The sequence below is a fragment of the Phalacrocorax carbo genome, chromosome 2, assembly GCF_963921805.1.
Source record: "Phalacrocorax carbo chromosome 2, bPhaCar2.1, whole genome shotgun sequence".
NCBI lineage: Eukaryota > Metazoa > Chordata > Aves > Suliformes > Phalacrocoracidae > Phalacrocorax > Phalacrocorax carbo.
In genome coordinates, this window is record NC_087514.1 from 150,124,347 (window position 1) to 150,145,201 (window position 20,855).

The 20,855-nt window shown below is 37.0% G+C and overlaps 1 protein-coding gene across 1 annotated transcript in view; it reads right to left on the bottom strand.

Annotated features, from left to right (window-relative positions):
- Positions 1-584: 584 nt before the first annotated feature.
- ODAD2 (outer dynein arm docking complex subunit 2) overlaps positions 585-20,855 on the bottom strand; it is a 94,634-nt gene continuing 74,363 nt past the window's right edge. The window contains exon 19 of the mRNA XM_064444866.1: positions 585-1,265. Coding sequence (XP_064300936.1) covers positions 1,152-1,265 — 114 coding nt within the window. The 3' untranslated portion in view covers positions 585-1,151. The remainder of the gene's footprint in view (positions 1,266-20,855) is intronic.

Consider the following 20,855-nt stretch of genomic DNA (forward strand, 5'->3'; position numbering starts at 1 on the left):
TAAGAAGTTGGATTTGCATTATGTCTTCCTTAGAAGCTTCTGTTAGCAGTAAGATTAGTTGCCTTGATAGCCATGCTAGTTTGAAGAAAAATAATGAAATTACAAACTGCTTCCAAAACAAGAGAATTGTTAATTATTAAGGGCTGTAAAAAAATAATTCAGAAGTGAGTACTTGACCAACACAAGTTATTTTAACATTTGAGTTTTTTCAGTTTTGTCAGCAGTCTGGGCTTGTAATTAAGACATTACTGCTCTCAAGGAAATGCTTTAGATTACTTATTGAGCATGGTACATACAGGGGGTCTGTAATCTATAGGATCAATCATTGTTTATATGGTTTATGAAAGCAACTCCAATTCTTAATATAATGTTATGCACAAAAATGAAGTAATTACATTAATACAATGTTGTCCTCAGTTTAAAAACAAAAAAACCACAATAAGATAATGTGTAAGTGTAAATGTAATTCTCCTTTTTTTATTTACAGCTGGTAAATTTAAATTTGAGCTAAACACATGTTAATTAAAACACATTTCACCACCCACTTATAAAATTAAGCACTATTTTGTTTGATGTTGGTAGAAACAGGAAATTTGGAGTAACGTCTACTGCTACAGCTGTTTGCAATCCTTATGTAACACCAGATGTGAGATTGATGTATCTGTATTTTGTCCTCTCCTGTGAATTGCAAGTGATCAAACAGGCAAGAACATAATGACAGGATGATTGGACAAGTTTAGCACGAAGGGAATTGTTCAAGACATTCGCAAATCACTGCACAACCACACACGCAGTGAAGGAAAATTTACTGTAAGGTCACAGATATGCAAAATCATTTATGTCTATAAGGAATTTCAAATACAAGTGTATTAATTGGAGAAAAAGTCGTTGACATATCTTAACCGAGAGTCTTTTGAAAGATGTAATACTGAAAGACACACAAAACTAGGTGTGAGTGTGTTTTATAAAACCTACATGTGACAAACTAATAATGTAAAACCAAACACAATCTTCCACAGATTTATTTTTGTTATTAAATTATCCTCATATAAATGAGCTCTGCTATGAAATACAGATGCTAGAAGGAGTAATCATTTATTTAAATGTAGCTGTACTGCAAAAGAAATGTGTTGGTAAAAGCTGCTAAAGCATCAGCCATACTTTGCTTTCTCTGTTGCTAGAGCCAATCTGCGAATGTTTGCTATGCAACCAGCTGCTGCCTCCTGCAGAGTTTCATCTGTAGAGCCTACCATAGCCAGTAGGAGCTAGCAAAAATACAAAAGAGAAACAGCATAAGAGAACCAAATATGTATGCTATTATTTAAATAATAACCAAATCAGATCTAGAACAATTGCGTGAATTTACTCACACACAATAAATACTAAAAATCATATTAACCCTGTATTATATATGTCTGTACATATACCTATATATGTACCATTTTGTATACCTATATATATTAACATACACAAGGAGCAGAATGCTTTATATTTTAGCATATTTGTATCTGCAATTTCGTATTTTCTTGTAAGTAGAAATTGCACATGCTTTAACTGAAATCACAGTTTTTCCCCAAGGTACTCTAGTATATTTGTGAATGCTCAAGATTTTTAATAAACAAAACCATACATATTTTTTTTTTTGGCCTTGATCGTGAAACTGGATCCATGCGAACGGACCCTCGTGTCCCATTGACCGCAGCAGGTTTCTTTATTGTCACAGCAAACCACTCACGATAAACTGCCTGAGGGATACAGATCTGGGCATATAATTCTTAAACATTTGCATGTAACAGTAAAAAACAAAAGCTCAAAAAAGGCACGAAACTTTTGGAGCTGATTTGGCTTTTCAGTCATGCGGAGTAGATCCGTTACTCTGGGAGTCATTTGATTTTTTCAGTGGAAATTCCCTTGGAGTAAGGTATTGTTCAACACAAGTATGATGTAAGACAGGCCTTCTTGATGAAACATTTTTACATATCAGAAACCATTAAAAATGGTTTTGGATCTCACTGCTTCGGTGTGTTGCAAGGCAGTGATGCAACTGTAAATGCAATATATGCTGGAAAACAAGACTTTTGCATATCTTAAATCAGCTCCACACAATCCTCAGATTTCTGAAAGTCTGCCAAGCTTAATGTGCGTTCAGGTATTTTGAAGCCTAGACGGCTCTAATTAAAACCTATATTTTCAGTCTGCAATACTTAGGATTCTGTGTTCACCCAAACAATGTTGATTCAAACCACAGAGAAATCTGTTATCGCTCAACTCCGGTGCATATTTTTCATGCAGCTAAAATATTACACAAGATTATGAACTGCTAAATATAAAAGCATAAATTGAACGCAGACATCAGATTCATATGCTACCTTTTTCTAACCTTCCAGCAATTGTGACGCATGGGCTACAGCTGCACGCATATGGCATTTGCTTATAGAGATCAAAGCATTTTATACTTGAGGAAGTATTTGTGTTAGCCAAATGTACAAAACAAGCATCTTGCCAGTCACCTTTCACCCTTTGACCCCTACATGTAACTTGCAAAGGTGCCTGTGATGGGCCTGATTTATGTCAAAAAGAGCATTATTTAGATTAAGCATCAATGATAATTTTTATAGCAGTTTGTCCTATAATTTCCATTAATGTAATCAGATGTCTCTGTACAAATAGCCAGGTAAGAAGTCTTAAAGTGTCAACACTCCTAAAGGGATATGCCAAAAAGCTATGAGAAAGCTTTATATTCTTATACTTTGCATGCAGATGTTGGGCCAGGGGCAGCAACCAGAGATGTCAGTGGAGGTTTCGCCACTGACTTCAGCTGGCAGGAAGACCAAGCAGCACATCTCTCTGTAGTGATAAAGCTGCTCTACAAAGTACAAAGGCCAGAATGCAAGTCTTATCAGATGCTTAACTTCTTTTTTTTTTTTTTCTTAGGAAATATTGCCGGATGAAGGTCTTTCTTCCTTGCTATTTTCCACCAGCTGATTTCTCATCAGCTTTAACTATAAAGTATTTCTTTGGGTGCTTCACACTTTCTTAGTATAACTTACAGAGGAAAACTGGTATAGATTCTTTGTATCCCTGACTCAAAACCAAAAATATGTATGCACATACTGTTCATATGGTGGTTTTGGTAAAGCCATAAGTTTCAAATTTGGGGGCCAGGAAAATATATGCCTTATGTGATTATTCACTGCATCTTCACAGACCTAGTGCAAGGCTTTTCCAGTGTAGTGAGTGCGGAACTCAAACTTCCGTAATAATTTCAGCCTAAGACTTGTTATCAGTTTGTAAGAGCAGAAGTTCATCACAGAAATAATGTTTCGGAAATACATTATCTAGTGGAAATATAGCAAAAAGCAAAAACAGACCTTTGCCCTTATTATGAGTGTGTTAGGTAGGACTCAATTCAAGGTTATTTATTTCTTTTAGCCAACACTTCTTTCTAGGCTTAGAAATAGGAAAATAAGTATTTTTCTATATCTATAGGAAAATAGGTATTTTTCTGTCACTTCCCATGCAGAGCCCAGTATTAAGCAGTAACAATAGCAGTTGCGGGGGGAACTGAGCTCTTTATTGTAGGTGCATTTTGGAAAATCAGGGTTAGGTATCAAAGAACAGCCTATTACACAACACTGGTACCAAATAGATGTCTAAAGAATTAGTGGTACGAATGCAACCAATGAAAACAGTAATTTTTGTACAAGTATCAAATAATGATTTTTTTCCTTCTGAGTTTGGGAGATCAAGGATCAGTTCCTCTCTGATTCATTGTTCTTCTAAATCACTTGCCAATGGTAACATCCATTAGAACTGCCATGTCATACAAAATCCAGTACTACACTGTGTCTCAGGATCTTCACAATACAATTTCAAAGAAATATTATTGGAAACAGTCTAATAGAGTAGCTGCCTCTGAGGACTGAGGATATATAGCAACGTTTGTCAGTCAACCTACTCCTTTTGCGCTAACAAAATGGCAGCTGAAGAGATTACTGAAAATGCAAAATATTTCAATATAAGTAGGTAATTCCATATTTAGAAATCTAACTTTGAAGATTTTGATATAAATCCTGCCTTAAATGAAATAAAATTTTATTTCTTTTGTATGTACCAAGAAAGTTACAATTCTTTCATTTGCTGACTGCCACTCCTTGACCCTTTCATGGGTTCAGTTGAATTTACTGACAATTGGGGTCATCCAGTTCAGGTATGGAAATGTATGCATAGATAGTATACACAGACCATACCCACATATTAGATATATTGCACAAGTCCAAGAAATCTTTGTTTTATTCCAGTGCACCACTGCAATATAACATGCCCTTCTTCCTGATGCAATGCCCTTGAACTTCATGTATCCCTTCCCTTTACTGTTCAGGTATTGTTTTCTGACACATGTAAATGTTAACAGATGTTAGAAGCAGTAAAAAAGCATGTGGTATAAATGCTTCTTTCTGGCACATAAGAGGCACTTTCCATAGACAGAGAAAGCATTTGCAGCACTATGTAGCCTTCATTTTCTGTTGGCAGGTCTCTATATTCTAAGGCGAGAGTCCAAAATTTTTTGCACAGTTAGCACGTCATACCAGCAAATAAGCACAAATACAAGCTGTTTGGAGAATGTACTGAGCATATGTAGCATTTCTGGGTTCCAAAAGCAAGACCAATGCACAGCCGAATCATTTAAATATTCAGAACAATTAAGAAAATTTTGCTATTACTATCCCAGCTTTAAAACAGGACAGAATTGTGATACTATATTAGGATTGCACAATCATAGAATAATTCAGGATAGAAGGGATCTCAGGAGGTCTCTAATGTCATGCTCCAGCAGAGTCAGCTACGAGGCTAGACCAGCTTGCTCAGGGTTTTATCCAGCCTGATCTTGACCTCCAGGGATGGAGATGGCACAACTTTTTGGGAAACCTATTGCCGTGTTTGACTGTCCTCCTAGAGAATAAGGTTTTCCCTACATTCAGTCACTCTTGTTTCAGTTTATGCTTCTTGTCCCTCATCCTCTTGCCACGCATCACTGTGAAAAGCCTAGCTCCATCTTTTTGATGACTTTTTTGCCTCTTTATAGGTACTGGAAGGCTGCTATTAAGTCTGCTTGAAGTGCTCTCTTTTCCAGACTGAAAAGGTGCAGTTTCCTTGGTTTCTGCTCAACCAGCAGGTGCTCCAGCTCTTGACCATCCTGGTGGTCCTTGCTAAACCTATTATATGCTATTCATGTCTTCCCATACTGGAGGGCCAAAGCTGAGTGCAGTATTCTAGGTGTGCTTTAATGAGTACTAAGTACAATCACTCTCCTCAATCTCCTGGCTGTGCTCCTGCTCTTACAGCCCAGTATTGTGTCTTTGCTGTCAGGACACGCTGCTGGATGATGTTCTACTTGCTCTCTACCAAAATCTCTATGCCCTTTTCAGTAAAACTGCTCCTCAGCCAGTCAGTCCCTAGCCTGTAAGGACTGCAAGCACAAGTCCTCAGGTGCAGGACTTTGCACTTGTCCTTGCAAGTTTCATAACATTCCTGTTGGCCTGCTCCAGCCCTGCCTAGGTACCTCTGAATGGCATCCCTTCCCTTGACTGTATCTAAACTGTCCTCCCCTGCCTGAACTGGTGATTTGGTGTCACTGCAAACCTTCTGAGTAAGCAGCCCATTGCCTTCCCCGGGTCACTGACTAACATGTTAAAATGGGACAGGTCCCAGCAGAGAGAGCCCTTCAGCACTCCCCTCGTCACCAGCCTCCAGGTGGAGTATAACCCATTAGCTACTACCCTCTGAGCTGGATCAACCAACCATTTTTAATCCATTTGATTGTCCACACATCTAAAATATAAAACATCCTAACTTGGACAGAAGGATGCTGTGGGAAACAGCGTTGAAAACCTTGTTAAAGCCAAGGTAGATGACATCCACTGCTCTCTTTTCATCTACAAGTTTAGACACGTAGAGGGCAATCAGGTTTACTTTTTGATAAATCTGTATTGACTGTTCCAAATCATCTTCTTGTGCCCATAAATATGTTCCAAGAGGACTCCCTCCATAATTTCCCCAGAGACCAATGCAAGGCTGACCAGTCTGTAGTGCCCCAGACTGGGAAGAGGAATTTTTGCTCCAGGGACATGCTTTGCAGACTCTTATTGTTGGGTCTTACGCTTTCTGAGATACCAAAGGTGTAGCAAAAATGGAAAGCCTTTTGCTCCTCAGAGCAATAGTAAGAGGTAAGGGGGTAAGCCAAAATATCTGCTTGGATATTCATGCATCATGAGTGATGTCACCTTCCGCTGTCTGATAGCACAGCTTCCTTAAAATACTATCTCTACAATCACAAAATAACCAATTGAAAAATTATTATTTCGAACAAGATAACATAAGCATCAACACAAGAAGTTGTAAAAGTGTCATTCCAAAATGGGTATGGAACCCTGGAAAAAACAGTGATAAAAATGGGCTAGTAATTATCTTTTCTATGAAGATGTCTTTCTACAATTTTTCACTTCTACAAAAGAAGTAGCTCAAGGGGATTTTACAGCAGAAAAAGCGTAGACAAGTTTTGCAACAAGAGAACCTGAATCTGACAAAATCTCAAATATTAGTGATGCTCCATGTATGAGTACAGTAATCTATAAGTACTCAGTCTCCTTTAGTCACAGTCACTGCAGCTTCCAGGTTCAGAGGTGGGAAGCAGGAAACAGGAAGCGGTGACTTCAGAAAGAATACAGTTTTGCATGTATTAATCTTTAAATAAGGGATTAGTCATACAATGTTTCTACCGCAAGTTTTCCAAAACAGTGAGAAGTGTAGAACAATACTGCTGGAAAGAGGTTCCCTTGCTCATACGAAACAGATAAAAGATCAGCCTGTTGAATACTCAGGAGCCCTGTGAACACGCATGCAAACAATGAATAAAGAATAACTATAAAAAGAATATTTAATGCCCTTTTTTCTGGCTTCTTTAGGTTTTCTGCCCTGTAAAACAAATTTTATTTGTTGGGGGTTTTTTTCCTAATCAGAAGGAAATATGAACAAACTCCTTCAAGATTCATATCTATACTGGGAAGCTAGTCAGAGTTCACATAGAGCTTGTCATTCCTGGAACTAAAGACATTTACTCAATACAACTGCTGCTTCTATTTGCTGTGCTGGTGATGATATCATGTAGATTGACATAGCATTTCTAGTTGGTGGTAGGACTTGCCATTTTTTTTTGTAAACTTAGATTTAGTCTCTGACTTCTTTTACATGCAACATTTCCTAAAGAATGCTAAATTTCTAGCACTGTGATTTTCTAATTGTGTAACACTTCTTTCCAAAAAAGACATTTCTCACATGCCTTTTATAAATCTAACCTAAAAGAAAAAAATACATTAAATAAAAGCATATGGTAGAAGCTTATCCAAGAAAGTATCAGTCTAGATCCAGCCAGCATTTTGCTAACTTTCAACACCATATTGCACACTGGAAAATATTAAAGTACCTAGTTTGAGCATTATGTTATACATATTCCTATGCAAATACTTCTCATAAAATTAAATTATAAATAATAAAACATACTCCACAATCAAAGCATAATGAGGGTTAAGCTAAGTCACTGTTTCTAAACTAAAATTCAGGCTGATTTCCTCATTTCCTCTTTCAGCTGAGTGAAAGGGTAAGACAGCATGTACCATGCATGGCCTCCTAAGAAGATGCTCTTCTAAATTCTGCAGTGTTTTCTGATAAGTTTGGTTTTTTTCAGATGGCACAAAGAGAATAGATTTCAGAGATGAAGTCCTGTGTGCCAGGGAACACACTTAGCTAGCAGACATACAAAAACCAGTACCAGGAAATTCCAGTAAAGGCAAAACACGGGCAGGGCAGACACCTCCTGTGCTGATTCCTGCTCATATAAGGTCTCTCCTCCCTGGTGTAGCCTAGTTCACTCACTTTGAATGTAAAGAGGTGGGAACTGAAGGTCTCTGGCTGGGGTGGGAGAAGTCCTAGGATGACTGCACCTGGCTTCTTTTCCCTTCCTCTTATTCCTGTCTTTCCTCTTCTCTCTCCCATGAAATACGTCACCTTTCTGGCAGCCATGGCAAAAGGATAACAAACTTTGGTAGTCACTCAAGCATGGCTGGGGGGATGAGGAGCTCCAAAGGACGCAGCTTGGGCTAAGGCACACCTGAACAGGGTTGTGGTCAGCAGGCTGGCCAGGAGCTGTCTCTTCTTTCTCAACTTTCCCTTCCTCCCTCAGAAAACCAGTGAAACAGTACAGGGGCAGGCAAAGCTGTGCACTTTCTGCAGACATGTTAGGATGGGAACAACTTGTCTGCAGTTTGTGGTGCACTTCCAGATATTAAACCATCTCACCTATCTAGGACTTAGGGCGGGTGACTTGTCCTCTGCAAGTTGTTACTTTTTCCTATGTGACTGCCTGTGACAAAACAGCTGTTGGTAAGCTGAATCCCACAAAATGCTGGGAAACAAGGAAGAAAGAAGAGTAGGGCTTCTTTTTGTGAAAGAAGTGAAGTATTCTGCACATCCGATTACTGGTACCCTACCATGAGACGTTTACCATTTCTTTAGAATACACAGCTTCAGTGAACTTCAACTGAATTTACACCACGATAGATTTGAAGTTTAAAATCCTTCTGGGTACAGCTTCTTTTTTGTTGTTGTTGTTTTTTCCTACCTGCTATCTGTCCCTTTTTGACAGTTTGTTTTGTTTAGTTATGTCCTGTATTACAACTAAACTGAAAGGTATTTGGGACAAGGACCGTATTCCTCCAACACATCTGAATTGCGCCTACTACAATGGGGATAGCACTCTCAAAAAGAAACCCTCTTGGGCACATGCTAATAAAATACAAAATAAGGATATAGTTCTCTCATTCTCCAGTAAGGTTAAATGTTGCATCGCTTTGAAGAAATACATACAACCCGAATGCCCAAAGGGAATTCTAATACAGTACACATTTGAAGTACACGTACGTACTTGCAAGTTTCTCTATATCTACAAAATATGAATAAACCCTACAGCTTGCTCTCCACCTCATCTGTATTAATTTTCTATTTCTTACATAATTATTTAGAGAAGGATGTCCCCTTTCTGTGCAGAGACATAATAAATGGCCAGAGAGCTCCGAGTACCAGTGACATGGAAAGTGAAAAAATGCTAGATGGTGAAATGTAAAATAGTTTAAAAACTGCAAACTTGCAGGCCACTTTAAAATACACTAAGTTTAAAGGTTTCCCCATCTCAAGTTGTTACTTATAGGACTTCAGAGGGATATTTCCTACCATTTCAGACGTAAGTCTAACTAAATGTAAACATACCATGTAAAGGTAATGTAGCTAAATAAAACTAGTAATAAAAATGATTTCTAATCCTTGTTTAAAAGGTACTATTATATGTAACCAATTGGAGTCCTTAAAGGCAGATACTTTGAATCTACATTCAGCTGTAAGAAGTTTGGTGCAATATTAAGAAAGAATTCAATCATCATGAACATTCCAATGTACAAAGAGTCTTATGGGATATGAAATTCATCCCACAAAAAGCAATAGGCAGATCTGATAATCCAGAAGTGATGAGGCCCAGGGTCTTACAGCATGTTTTTATTTGAACCACTTTCTCTATTTTATTTTTATTTCATTGTAGTTTTCAAGAGAAGATTAACATATAAAAGGCTTTTGGTGGGATAGAGAGAATAAAGAACTTTTTCATAATCTCAATAGAGTGACGATTTAAAAAAAGCTTTTTTCAGTTCACTGGAAATTCATTTTATTAAAACAGGAGCCTGCTTACTTACTACATGTAATGGACATTCAAAACAGTAAAATTATGTCATGGATGTTCCTTTCCTTTCATAATTTAGTTTGGCCCAGCAACACATTGGGGACTATCCTTCCCTTGCGTTGCTGCCAGTCTGATCAATCTTTCTTCTTTGTATTTCCCGCTCCTTTGCCCTACTTACCTGCTTTTTCACACTTGCTTTCTTTTTCATTTTACAGGAGCATGACTTTCACCTTGCCTTTCATTCCCAAGTATTACTGAGGAGGTGGTACAGGAAACTGAGAAAGAATTGCTAATTCAGTTTTCGTTTTCCAAATTTGTTAACATTACTGTCAATATGAATACCACCATTTTATCTGTCTGTGTCTCTAGCAGTCATATGAAGATCATACAAAAGTTAAGAGAGAGCAACTGCAAATAAACTATCAGCAGCAAGTCAGAGGCAAAAAAGGAGGTTTAAGCTGTCCATTAACCCTCACATGATGAAGGGTTCTGCCTGACTTCTCAGCAATAACCTGAAAACATGGTGAAATTTTTTCTTTAGTTTGTCTGATATTCCTGAAGTGCACTACAACTAGTCTGTCTTTGAAGACAACACTGAACTGCAGCAAAGAGACACCACACCTTCCAGACTAGTGACAAATTTTGCAATGTTTATCTTGAGTTGCATATTATCCTGAGAACAGGGTACAAAATCTGACCGTATTAGTATTTTAAAATACTGGTATGCATGAACTGACTTCAAACTCTCTTCTGTATTCAATTCCAAGTACTGATTTTGATCTCTGAAGTTAATATAGCTTTAGGTCCAGTGGTCTAAGTGCCTGTCTCTCTGCCTATATATGATCATTATAATCAAAACCAGTGGGGTGCTTTCACTAGTAAACCTTACATATCAAAGTCTGGGGATAAAAGCAGGATGTTCTCACTGTAGATCCATACAATAGCATTTATTTCAAATAATGAGCCAGGGTATTTTAGAGCTGGGTTTTTTGTGGCATTCAAGAAGACTGATCTATAATCTCATGTTTTTAGATGTGTAGGTGGCAACCATGCATACATTTACATAAACTGGAAGAAGAGTGGCATTGTTCAACTTATAGCTTGGTTTTAGACTAGCAAATGTCCTAGAAAATGTTCAGTTAGAACACAGCATAAACATATGTATAGATGGTATGAACACAGCTCAGCCTTATTCATACAAATATGAAACTGAATGTGATGAAGCAAGAAATGAGCTGAGGCTGTTCATGGGCAAAGGTCCATGTATAGTCCACATATTCCTATCTGTAGATTTAAATGTATTATATCAGAAAAACAGTGAAAGCAACAATAAGTAGACAGTGGAAGTTACTTTTCAAGATTATCAAACTGCTTCTGTTTTGTTATTAGAGAAAAACAAAAGGAATAAATTTTTTATACTGAGGAGTCAGCTTCCTATAATCAAACCCCATTTCTGAGTCACCTGAGCATTGCTTTATGAACGGATCATAAAATATATTTACTAGTGCTGGAATTTTATATGCTTCCCTGAAGTCTGTGCTGTGGAAAAACATTGCCACACACACTTATTGTGACAGATAAATGCTTTATTTTTTGGTGATTAAAATTTAAGGGGTGGCTTGAGTTAGCACTCCATTTGGGTCATATTCAACCAAAGTATTTGTGATTTGCATATAGTTCTCTAGAGCGGAGTTGGACAGATATTATTTTAAAAAGAAGCAAAACATCTCCCCCAAAACACCCAAAGGCTCACTCTGGCCACAAACTGCTCGAGTGGCTGCTGGATTTTGGAAGTTTTGTGAGATCAGAGATTTTTAAACACACCGTGTAGTCTGCAAGCAAGCAATAATACCTGCCTGCGTGACTTGTGTATGTCAGCCAGGAAATACTAGAGGCCTTGATCTGCTTCCTTCCCTCTCTAAAGATGTAACTATGAAGTAGGGAATGAAAAATTCACTAATAGAAGTGAAATCTAAAACTTTCCTCTGATTAGAGCAAAAGTCTGTCCCTCAACTTTTTTATTCAGTAATTCCTCAACTCAAATTCCAAGCTTCAAGTTTTGGGGATGATTTTGGCTTATTCCTTTGCTTGGGTTTTTTTAGTTTTATAAAAAGAAAGTTATAGTTATGCTCGGGCAAGTGGAGGTTGTAGCACATATATAAAAGCTCTGCTAAAGCTGGTTGAAGCATGCGGGGGAAGTTGTGAAAATTAATTTCCTAAACGCATGCAACTCTATGCTTTAATATAGAAAGGAAAAAATCATGTGGGTCTTCTAGCCGAATGCTTCCACTGCAAAAGGTAAAAAGAATCATGATTAATACTCTAAACTTGGTATGGTGGTTACATTGTATCTCAGGTAGGCTGAAATGGTTGGAAAGTTTAGTTAACTAGATACCCAAAATATTATTTCACAACACTAATGCTAGCATAGAAACATCATTAACAGCATGTTGCACATTCTTGGTGAGTATACGTGGGGCACACTGCCACCTAATTATAATATGAGGAAGCTGGTGTAAGACAAAGCACTATTACATGGGGAATGCACTCTTTCATCAGTTCCCAACTCAAAGAGGCTATTTTTTTCATGAAAACACTGCCTCACATGCTTGAATCATGACAAAATTAAGGAACTTCACATCCTTTCCTGAAGAGAAACATATTTACACAGAATATTGGCATTTGTCAAAGAGTGGTTTCTCAAAATACAATTCCCTCGTATGCATTTGTGATGCTGAAGGATTAAACAGAATATCAATTTTCCCCTCCCACTCCCCAGGAACTCAACACAAATTTAAAGATAAATAACTCTTACGTTTAACTGCAAATTTTATGAGAATTCTTGGATTATGAAAAGAAGAGCAGAAAGATTAACAAAAACAGCCTGATCAACCAGAAGCAAACCCAAGATCCAAGTCAGGGCTTCAGGGTGTCCCTAGCTGTATGTTACACTGAAAATTCTTCTGTCCAAATTATTTCCGAGGACTTTCTTGCCTTGCCCAAATATACAGACATTTTTTCAATTCTAACAGATAGTTACTGGCAGTCCCTTTGCATCTGCTGCATGTGGAGCGTGCCATACTGTCCAGTGTAGTAAATCCAATGCCTTCATGAAAGGTAAAAGCTTCGCACTGAGCTGTGATGTACTTGCACAGGAGATGCATCCTCCATGGCTCAGCACTGTGACCTGCAGTTTGCAACTGGCTCTCATCTCTACTACCATGAAGAACTTAGTATTACCAGCAAAGTTTGCAACCTCATCGTTCACCACCCTTCCCATTATCATTTATGAAATACTGAATGGCAAAATCCCTTGGCTGCAAAACTTGATCCTAATTCCTACACTTCGATTCCTCAATTTTAACCAATTATTTATCCTTTCTAGGACCTTGCGTCTCATCACATAGCAGTTAAACTTTGTTAAGAGTTGTGGTGAAGACTGCTGTTGGAAGAGTGTGGTCAATTCAACACTTCCAAATACCAACAAGATTATTGCACACAAATTGGCTATACAACTGATGAGAAGACAAAATGCCTTGAGAAGCAAAAGAGTAATAAAATATTTTTTGATTGAGTAAATGCCCAGCAAATCCAGTAAAAAAGTATGACAGACCTTCTTTAGATATATACATGCTCCATTAGCCCATAATGCCTCTGGAGTACAGCAATTACCTCTCTTTGGAATTCTGTGAAGGAGTTAATCCTGTCTAATGTCTGTTGGATTTGTGCAGGTTGCACAGATACAATGCACAGAGATAGAAAGAGCAAATAAACCTGGATTCATCCCACACACCTGTGGACAAGGTAAACAATAGGCAAGAATTGGTGAAGGACAGGACCTCCAAAGGACAGTTCTGATTTTAGGTGTTCTAAATACCTTCTGGAGATTTTTAATCTTTCTATATTGCCACAGAGCCCTAATTTATGTATCTTAGCCTGAATCCATCATGTGGAACTGTCACATCTGTATAGCAGTATGGAAGCACCTTTATGAGTGTTTGCTTTCTCATTCCTACGTCATGGAGAGGTTTTTTTATTTTAATATTTGTCTTCAACACAAATACAATGAGTAGTCTAGATACAACTTAAATTCACTTTCTATCTGGAATAGAATAATTTAGGTTGGAAAAGACCTTTAAGATCATCGAGTCCACCTGTTACCCTCGCACTGCCAAGTCCACCACTAAACCATGTCCCTAAGCACCACGTCTACTCATCTTTTAAATACCTCCAGGGATGGTCACTCAAAACACTTCCCTGGGCAGCCCGGTCCAATGCTTGACAACACTTTTGGTGAAGAATTTTTTCCTAATATCCAATTTAAACCTCCCCTGGTGCAACTTGAGGCCGTTTCCTTTCTTCCTATCACTTGTTACTTGGGAGAAGAGACCAACACCCACCTCACTACAACCTCCTTTCAGGTAGTTGTAGAGAGTGACAAGGTCTCCCCTCAGCCTCCTTTTCTCCAGACTAAACAACCCTCAGCTGCTCCTCATAAGACTTGTTCTCCAGACCCTTCACCAGCTTTGTTGCTCTTCTTGAACATGCTCCAGCACCTCAATGTCTTTCTTGTAGTGAAAGCCTTCCAGTTTCCCCAGATCCAAAGATAAAGTATAATTTGCAGTGTTTCAGACTCTTTTGGTAACTAACTAGCAATACTGACCAATATTATTTTATTTAGCATTAATTTTTTCTTTAAAACTTCCAGAGATTACAAATTATCATGAACTGTTGCAGGAAATCATGTACTGATTAGCAGCTGGTACATACAGCAAGTTATCATCCTTGCAGATAAATGAAAAATTAACTAAAATAAAATTTCCAGTAAAATGAAATTGTATGGACACTAACTCATAGTCTAGGAGAAGATACATTTTAGCTTTTACACCCAATTGATCGTTATACAATTCCCATTGCATCATAACCTGATCCAGCCCTCACTGGAGTCAGTGACAGAATTCTCATCAGCCTGCTGTCCCCTGGCAGCCTCGTCAGGTCTTTAGACTTTATGCCAAAGTACAGAACACTGACAAGGAACGTTAACACTAGAGCACATCCCATAATCTACACATTGTGAAAGGACTTTTCTTTAGCATCTATACCTTGAAAGTAATGGCAATAAGATGTGACATATTACTTAAAAAGACACCGCAGAGTGCTCTTTGAAATGGCAACATAAAAGAGATTGCAATGACTTTGAACTGAGTGATTGATTCTACAGGAAGAAGAGAAGAAAAAGTAGTTTTCATAGATTACAACAATGAATGCATAATTCAGTACATTAAAGACTCCTGAGTGACAATTCAGCCTCTATTTACACATATGTATACATATGTATGTGTGTGTATATATATACATATACATATGTATATTGTTCTTCATATTTCATATGTTCAGCTTCTTTGAATAGCTCCTTACATACAAGGAAACTATTTTTGATCAGCTGAATGCCAAAAACAGTTACCTGGCATTCTGCCCCTGTGCATTAAGCCCAGTATCTCTCAATTAAGAAAATGAATTTTAATATCTGTCAATTTACATAAGATATTATTCCATAAAATATTTTAATATTCTTCTTTCTTATTACTGCCACATTAGAAAGAAACATTTTACGTAGTCACAAGGATAAAACTGGTGCAGGGAGCTTAACAATTGCAAGAAGCTACTCTGTGTATTTCTGTGGTTTGGAAATAGTGCCAAGTCGGAAGGAAAATACATTCTCCGCATTTTCTAAAGCAAGATAAATACAGAAAAGAAATATAGATGAAAGATGGAACTGGTATCTATGGACCCTGCCAGATTCCTTGGCTTTTTGGCACACCTACTGAAGCTGGCAGACTTAGCCAGTAGCAATCTTTTCCATTAAAAGGAGCAGCATATATTTTGGTTTAACATACTTTGTTTGTGCATTTTTAAGCTTCAAAAATGTCTATTTAAATTTTTTTTAAGGATTCCTTCTGCACAGTTGGCTGCAATTGCGCTTATTTGAAGCGGCTCATTTATCACTAAAAGTGCTGCAGGGCACAGCTACTGTTAAACAGCTTCAACAAACCTACAGCTTAGTGGGACAAGCTTCTTTTTATAAGACTAAAAGATGTTTAAAATGTGCCAAGAGGAGCTTTATGCCAGCCTCTAGGTTTGCTATCCAAATGTTACTATGTTAGAGGTCTCCTGAAGCAGAGTTTGGGCAAAGATAAGCTGATCTTTAGGCTGCTGGTTTTTCCCATCTGAGATCAGCCAGATCATAACAGAACACTTGCTACGTATCATAAACTTCAGTAATGTGAAATTTAAAAAAATCATCTGAAGTCTGAGGCTTAATCTACACAGAAGCCAAACTTCATTACCTTTGGCAATGGTGCAAAAGCAAAATGTTTTACATATAAGTACTGCTACTTCATGAATGGTGAAATTTTGCTTATTATGAAGGTAAAGGCTTACTGTTTTCTGTTTCCTGGAGCTGAAACTGTAAGGAAAATGTTCACACCTGGCAGTTGCTAACACAATAGAAATGGCAGTGGTGTAACATAGTCAATTTTCATTAATCCCTCTGAAAGAAACAAAATATGCCAGTATTGGACTTAGTTATGGAGCCTCTTATATCTGAAAATTTGAAGTGTAGTGTGAGCAATACATTTGTGGGTGAAGGGGTTGGGCATACTTTCTGTAGCCAACAGCCAGGCGGAAGTTTTGCCATCTAGTGCCCTATTCCTTGATGTCCAAGAACTGTAACAACTAATTTATAAAGAGCAACAGGTATCAGCTTGGCGTATGTGCCAAACATGCTGTATCTCCAGCCTGAACTGTGGAGCCGGAATAGAGCCAACCATGATAGTTAAAAACGGGGTTCTTCTAAACTAAAAATGAAACTATAAATATGTAAATATGCAAATATGTACTACTGTATCCTGATAATATTATTACATAGATATTCTATGAAATATTTTTATTGATTTATAAAGATCTTATCTTAAACCTTGCTTAACAATGTAAAACTCTATATTCTGTATTCAATGTTCTCACCAGAGGCCCCTCACAAAAAACAACCAACCCCAGAGCCAAAAGCTGCTAAAGAAGTAGGCGCCAGTGCTTTTGCATTTCATTTTCTAAACTTCAGATATAGATGATTTGTGGCAAAAAGTTGTTTTTAGAATGTTTTTAGTAGAAATTACTAGTAATTGTCTTCCACATTTTGCAATTCACATCTATTTATTTCACAAAGATGGTCTTATGAAAGTCTTTTCACATAAAATGGTTAGCCAAAACTTCTTGTAGGGTTTTATGACTTTAGCAAACAATGACCAATATTCTGGGAGCTCTGCACAATAAAATACACAAAATGTATTTTTTAATACAGTCATTATAACAAAGTATAAAAGAACTCTCCAAATACTAAATCTACATTTCACAATAACTTTCATAAATCATGGTTAAACCAACTGGTTTTATATCTTAGATTATTACTCGGGAATGGAAGAACCTACCTATGATTAACCTTTCTACTATTAAGAACAGAGATCAAAAAGCACAAAATACCTCTATTAATTTATCACAGAGTTCAGAAAATACATTACAGCTGTTACACCTTCTTTGCCAAAAAGAAAAAAAAAAGAGTTAACAAACTGAAGAAAACCCCGTGCATCTCTTGAGGCTATAGCCTGGTGAGAAGACAGGAACAAATCTGATGGATTAATTAAAAAATATATATTCAAAAGTATGAATACACAAATCAAGTCCCACTCTTAGAAACATGCTTGGGACGCCTTACTGTACCATGCACTTGAAAACAGGTTTTCAGCATCCCTGGTGAAGTTCCTATAAGCTACAATAATTGATATTCTAGAAGGCATCTAATAATATTTTGTAATATTAAGAAAACAGAGTACTTCTATGTTGTGCAAATAATTCAATAAACCAGACGACAGAGTAAGGCTAAAGATCCGTTCTATGCACTGGTAGGCTGGATAGAGACTTTCAATATTAAAAAATGTCAGAACATGATTGGAGAGTCCGACCTTCTGCATTTCAGAGATGTACTGTAATCATTAAGGTAACGGTTCCTCTAGCCCCAAAATAATTAGTTCTGTATGAACAATGGAATAAGAACAGGAGAAAACGGACTTGTTCATAGTGCAGCACAGCAATACTATCTTTAAATAAAATTGTTTGGATAATAAAACTAGCTCAGAACAATGTAGAGCTCAACAGAGGCTAATTTATTCTAACTTCATGTAGCCTTCAGCACAGACACACACATGCAGAAAACTGCCAACAGCACCAGTTATGGTTTCCATATGGTGTAAGTGCCTTAAAGTCTGGGTGACTGGCTACTATCCAGTGGTCCTGTTTCCTCAGTTTTCACAAAAAGCTTAACGTCAATATCTGGTACTTGTGTTTTACTTACGATGATTGAGTTGCAGCTATGAATTAGCAGTAATTTTATCTTGGTTGGCTTGAACTATCAAATATGATCAATATAAATATTTTTATAGCTTTTTTTTTTTTTCTGCTCCATTCCTATCTGTTTATTCACCCCCACCTTGTTGTGTGCTACATTTAAATTGAAAGTTTTCTGGGGTCTTCTTACATAGGTATACATCACTGCCTAGCAAAGGGAACTACTTATCTGTCATCAATAGCTTTAAGCATCATCACAGTACGCAGAAATAAATGAATAAATAGAAAAATTAATACCTATACTATTTATTGCTTAGTTCAGAATTCAAGCACAAACTTTAAGTCAAAACATCAAGAAATCCTCATATGAGATACTGGAAATTACCTCACTGGGAAGATTTCCCTAAATGTTTTAGAATATTTATGTACTATCTGATCAGATACTTGCAAATGTAGAATTTTATTGGCAAGCAGAACAGGTGTTTTTTAAGATTCATACGTCACAATCAAAGCAACTGGTATCCTTTTTGCAGTCCTTAATCCATTTGTGTCTACATAATTCAAAAGTATTTACCACTTTCTCAGGCAGTGAACTCCTTCAGTTTTCTAATTAATCATATCTCTGTCAAACCTGGAATCTTCCGTTGTGGAAAGGCAGTATATTGTTTTAAAGGCATTACAAGAGTCAGTGTGTTGGTCTCTTAAAATTTTCATCTCTAAAACAATAAAATGCTTGAATAGATTGTGTGGCTGCTTTCAAATTGTGACTTAGTCTTGAAAAAATGAGAGCTAACTCATCTGACATTTTTAAAGTGTATTGACAATTCAAATGTGATTTAATCTCCTGAAAAAAAATCAACTTGTATTACAGAGTCTAAATTCAGTGGTGATTTACATTAACAATATTACCTAATTTTTACTCCTGTGCATGAAGGCCAACATTATAGCATGTGAAGGTCTAACCTGGGGAATAGTTTCCAAAAAGACATGGGAATCAAAGTAGAAAAATGGCCGAATATGAACTTTGAGGGCAATACTGTGGCCAAACAGAATAATGAAAATCTCTGATGTTCAAACAGAGCTTACATAGAAACAGGGAAGTTATTTTACGTGTTTTAAGTATTCATACAGATATTACTGGAATACTGAATTCTGTTCCGAAGTATGTTGAAATTCAGTCCAAAAGAGAAGTTAAAAATACAAAAATTCAGAACTGACATACAAATATAATTAAATAATTAAAAGACAGAAATTCCATCAGAGATTACACTTGCTTACCTGATTAGAAAGATGACAATGTGACAAGTAATTTGATTTTACTCAAAAAGAACGTATATGAGAACAGAAGTTATGTAGTGCTTTTCAGTTTACCAAGCAACGGTATCATACATGCAATTGCATAAGATAAACCTAGACAAACCTTAGGGTACAAATAAGGTGCAAATGTTTTTATGGGGAAGGTATTTAGCTACTGGAACAAGTTATGATGGCTGTAGTGGATTTTCCATCGCTGGAATTTTTTAAGTAAAGAGTCAGTGTTTTTCTAAAAGATATACTCTATTCCAAACAGAAATAAATTGAAGCAATGTCTCTGGTTTGTATGAGCAAGGCTAGTCAGACTAGATCATTAAAACGATCTCTTCTAGTATTATAATGTGTGTACCTATGATTATTTAACATGACAGTAGTGTCCAGTTTACAGGACTAAATCTTATTTAGGCGTTTTAAATATTGGCACATTACCCTTCTTTCAGCCCTGCAACTTCCCCTGTACCGCAAAGCTTGTTGAAAATCAACATTCAGAAGGATATTAATTTAAATTCAGCTGTCTGAAAGCTAGCTGTTTAGTCTGAGCTAGTAACCTAGGTCCTTTCTACACTCAGTGGAGAAAACTAGGCACTTTCATGAGTCTATTCCTTCCAGATATCTTGGGCATCTATTTTCAGGTAGCATAAGTCTGCAGGTGCCTTTCTCTCTTTCCATTGACTACAGAAGGTGTCTCAGACTACTTTAAACTCCATACCAAAAAGTGTCCAAAGTCAGATGAGATGAATCCATCCTTAATACTCCAAAGATTTTCAAAATCCCTGGATTCAAGTTAGTTATATCGACTCTTTTAAAACATCTGTCTTTATTAGATCATGTTCAAAGTGTGCCTCAGTTACTGCTGAGCAGATAGTGTTTCATCACCATCATAGCACATAAATGCATCTCATCTGTGTTTTTCTAGGAAGAGAATACATTTTTTAAAAAGCTCTTATTGCACTATTATTCAGAATTCTGTCATTCATATCTAGTAATGAACTGACTGTACAGTCATTTGAACAAGTTCTCCACTGCCTTAGGATGGGATTGACCCCATTAAACATAGATACCTACAGTGTAAATGTGCAGATCTGAACTTCGAACCTGCACTCCCATTATAGCCAAAGGAGACCAGAAAATACTGGCAGTACAGACTGAGGTGCATTATCTTTGCATAAATGTCTAAATCAGGAGAGGTGAAACACAATAAAGGATCTATTCCTCTTCCTTGGCTATTTTAAGAATTTGGGTGACTATTTCAGATATATATGATATATATGACTAAGATAGTCATATCATAGATGATATTTCAGGGCATGTCCACAATTTAAACATTTAAAGTTAAGATGAATGATGACTTTGATGAATT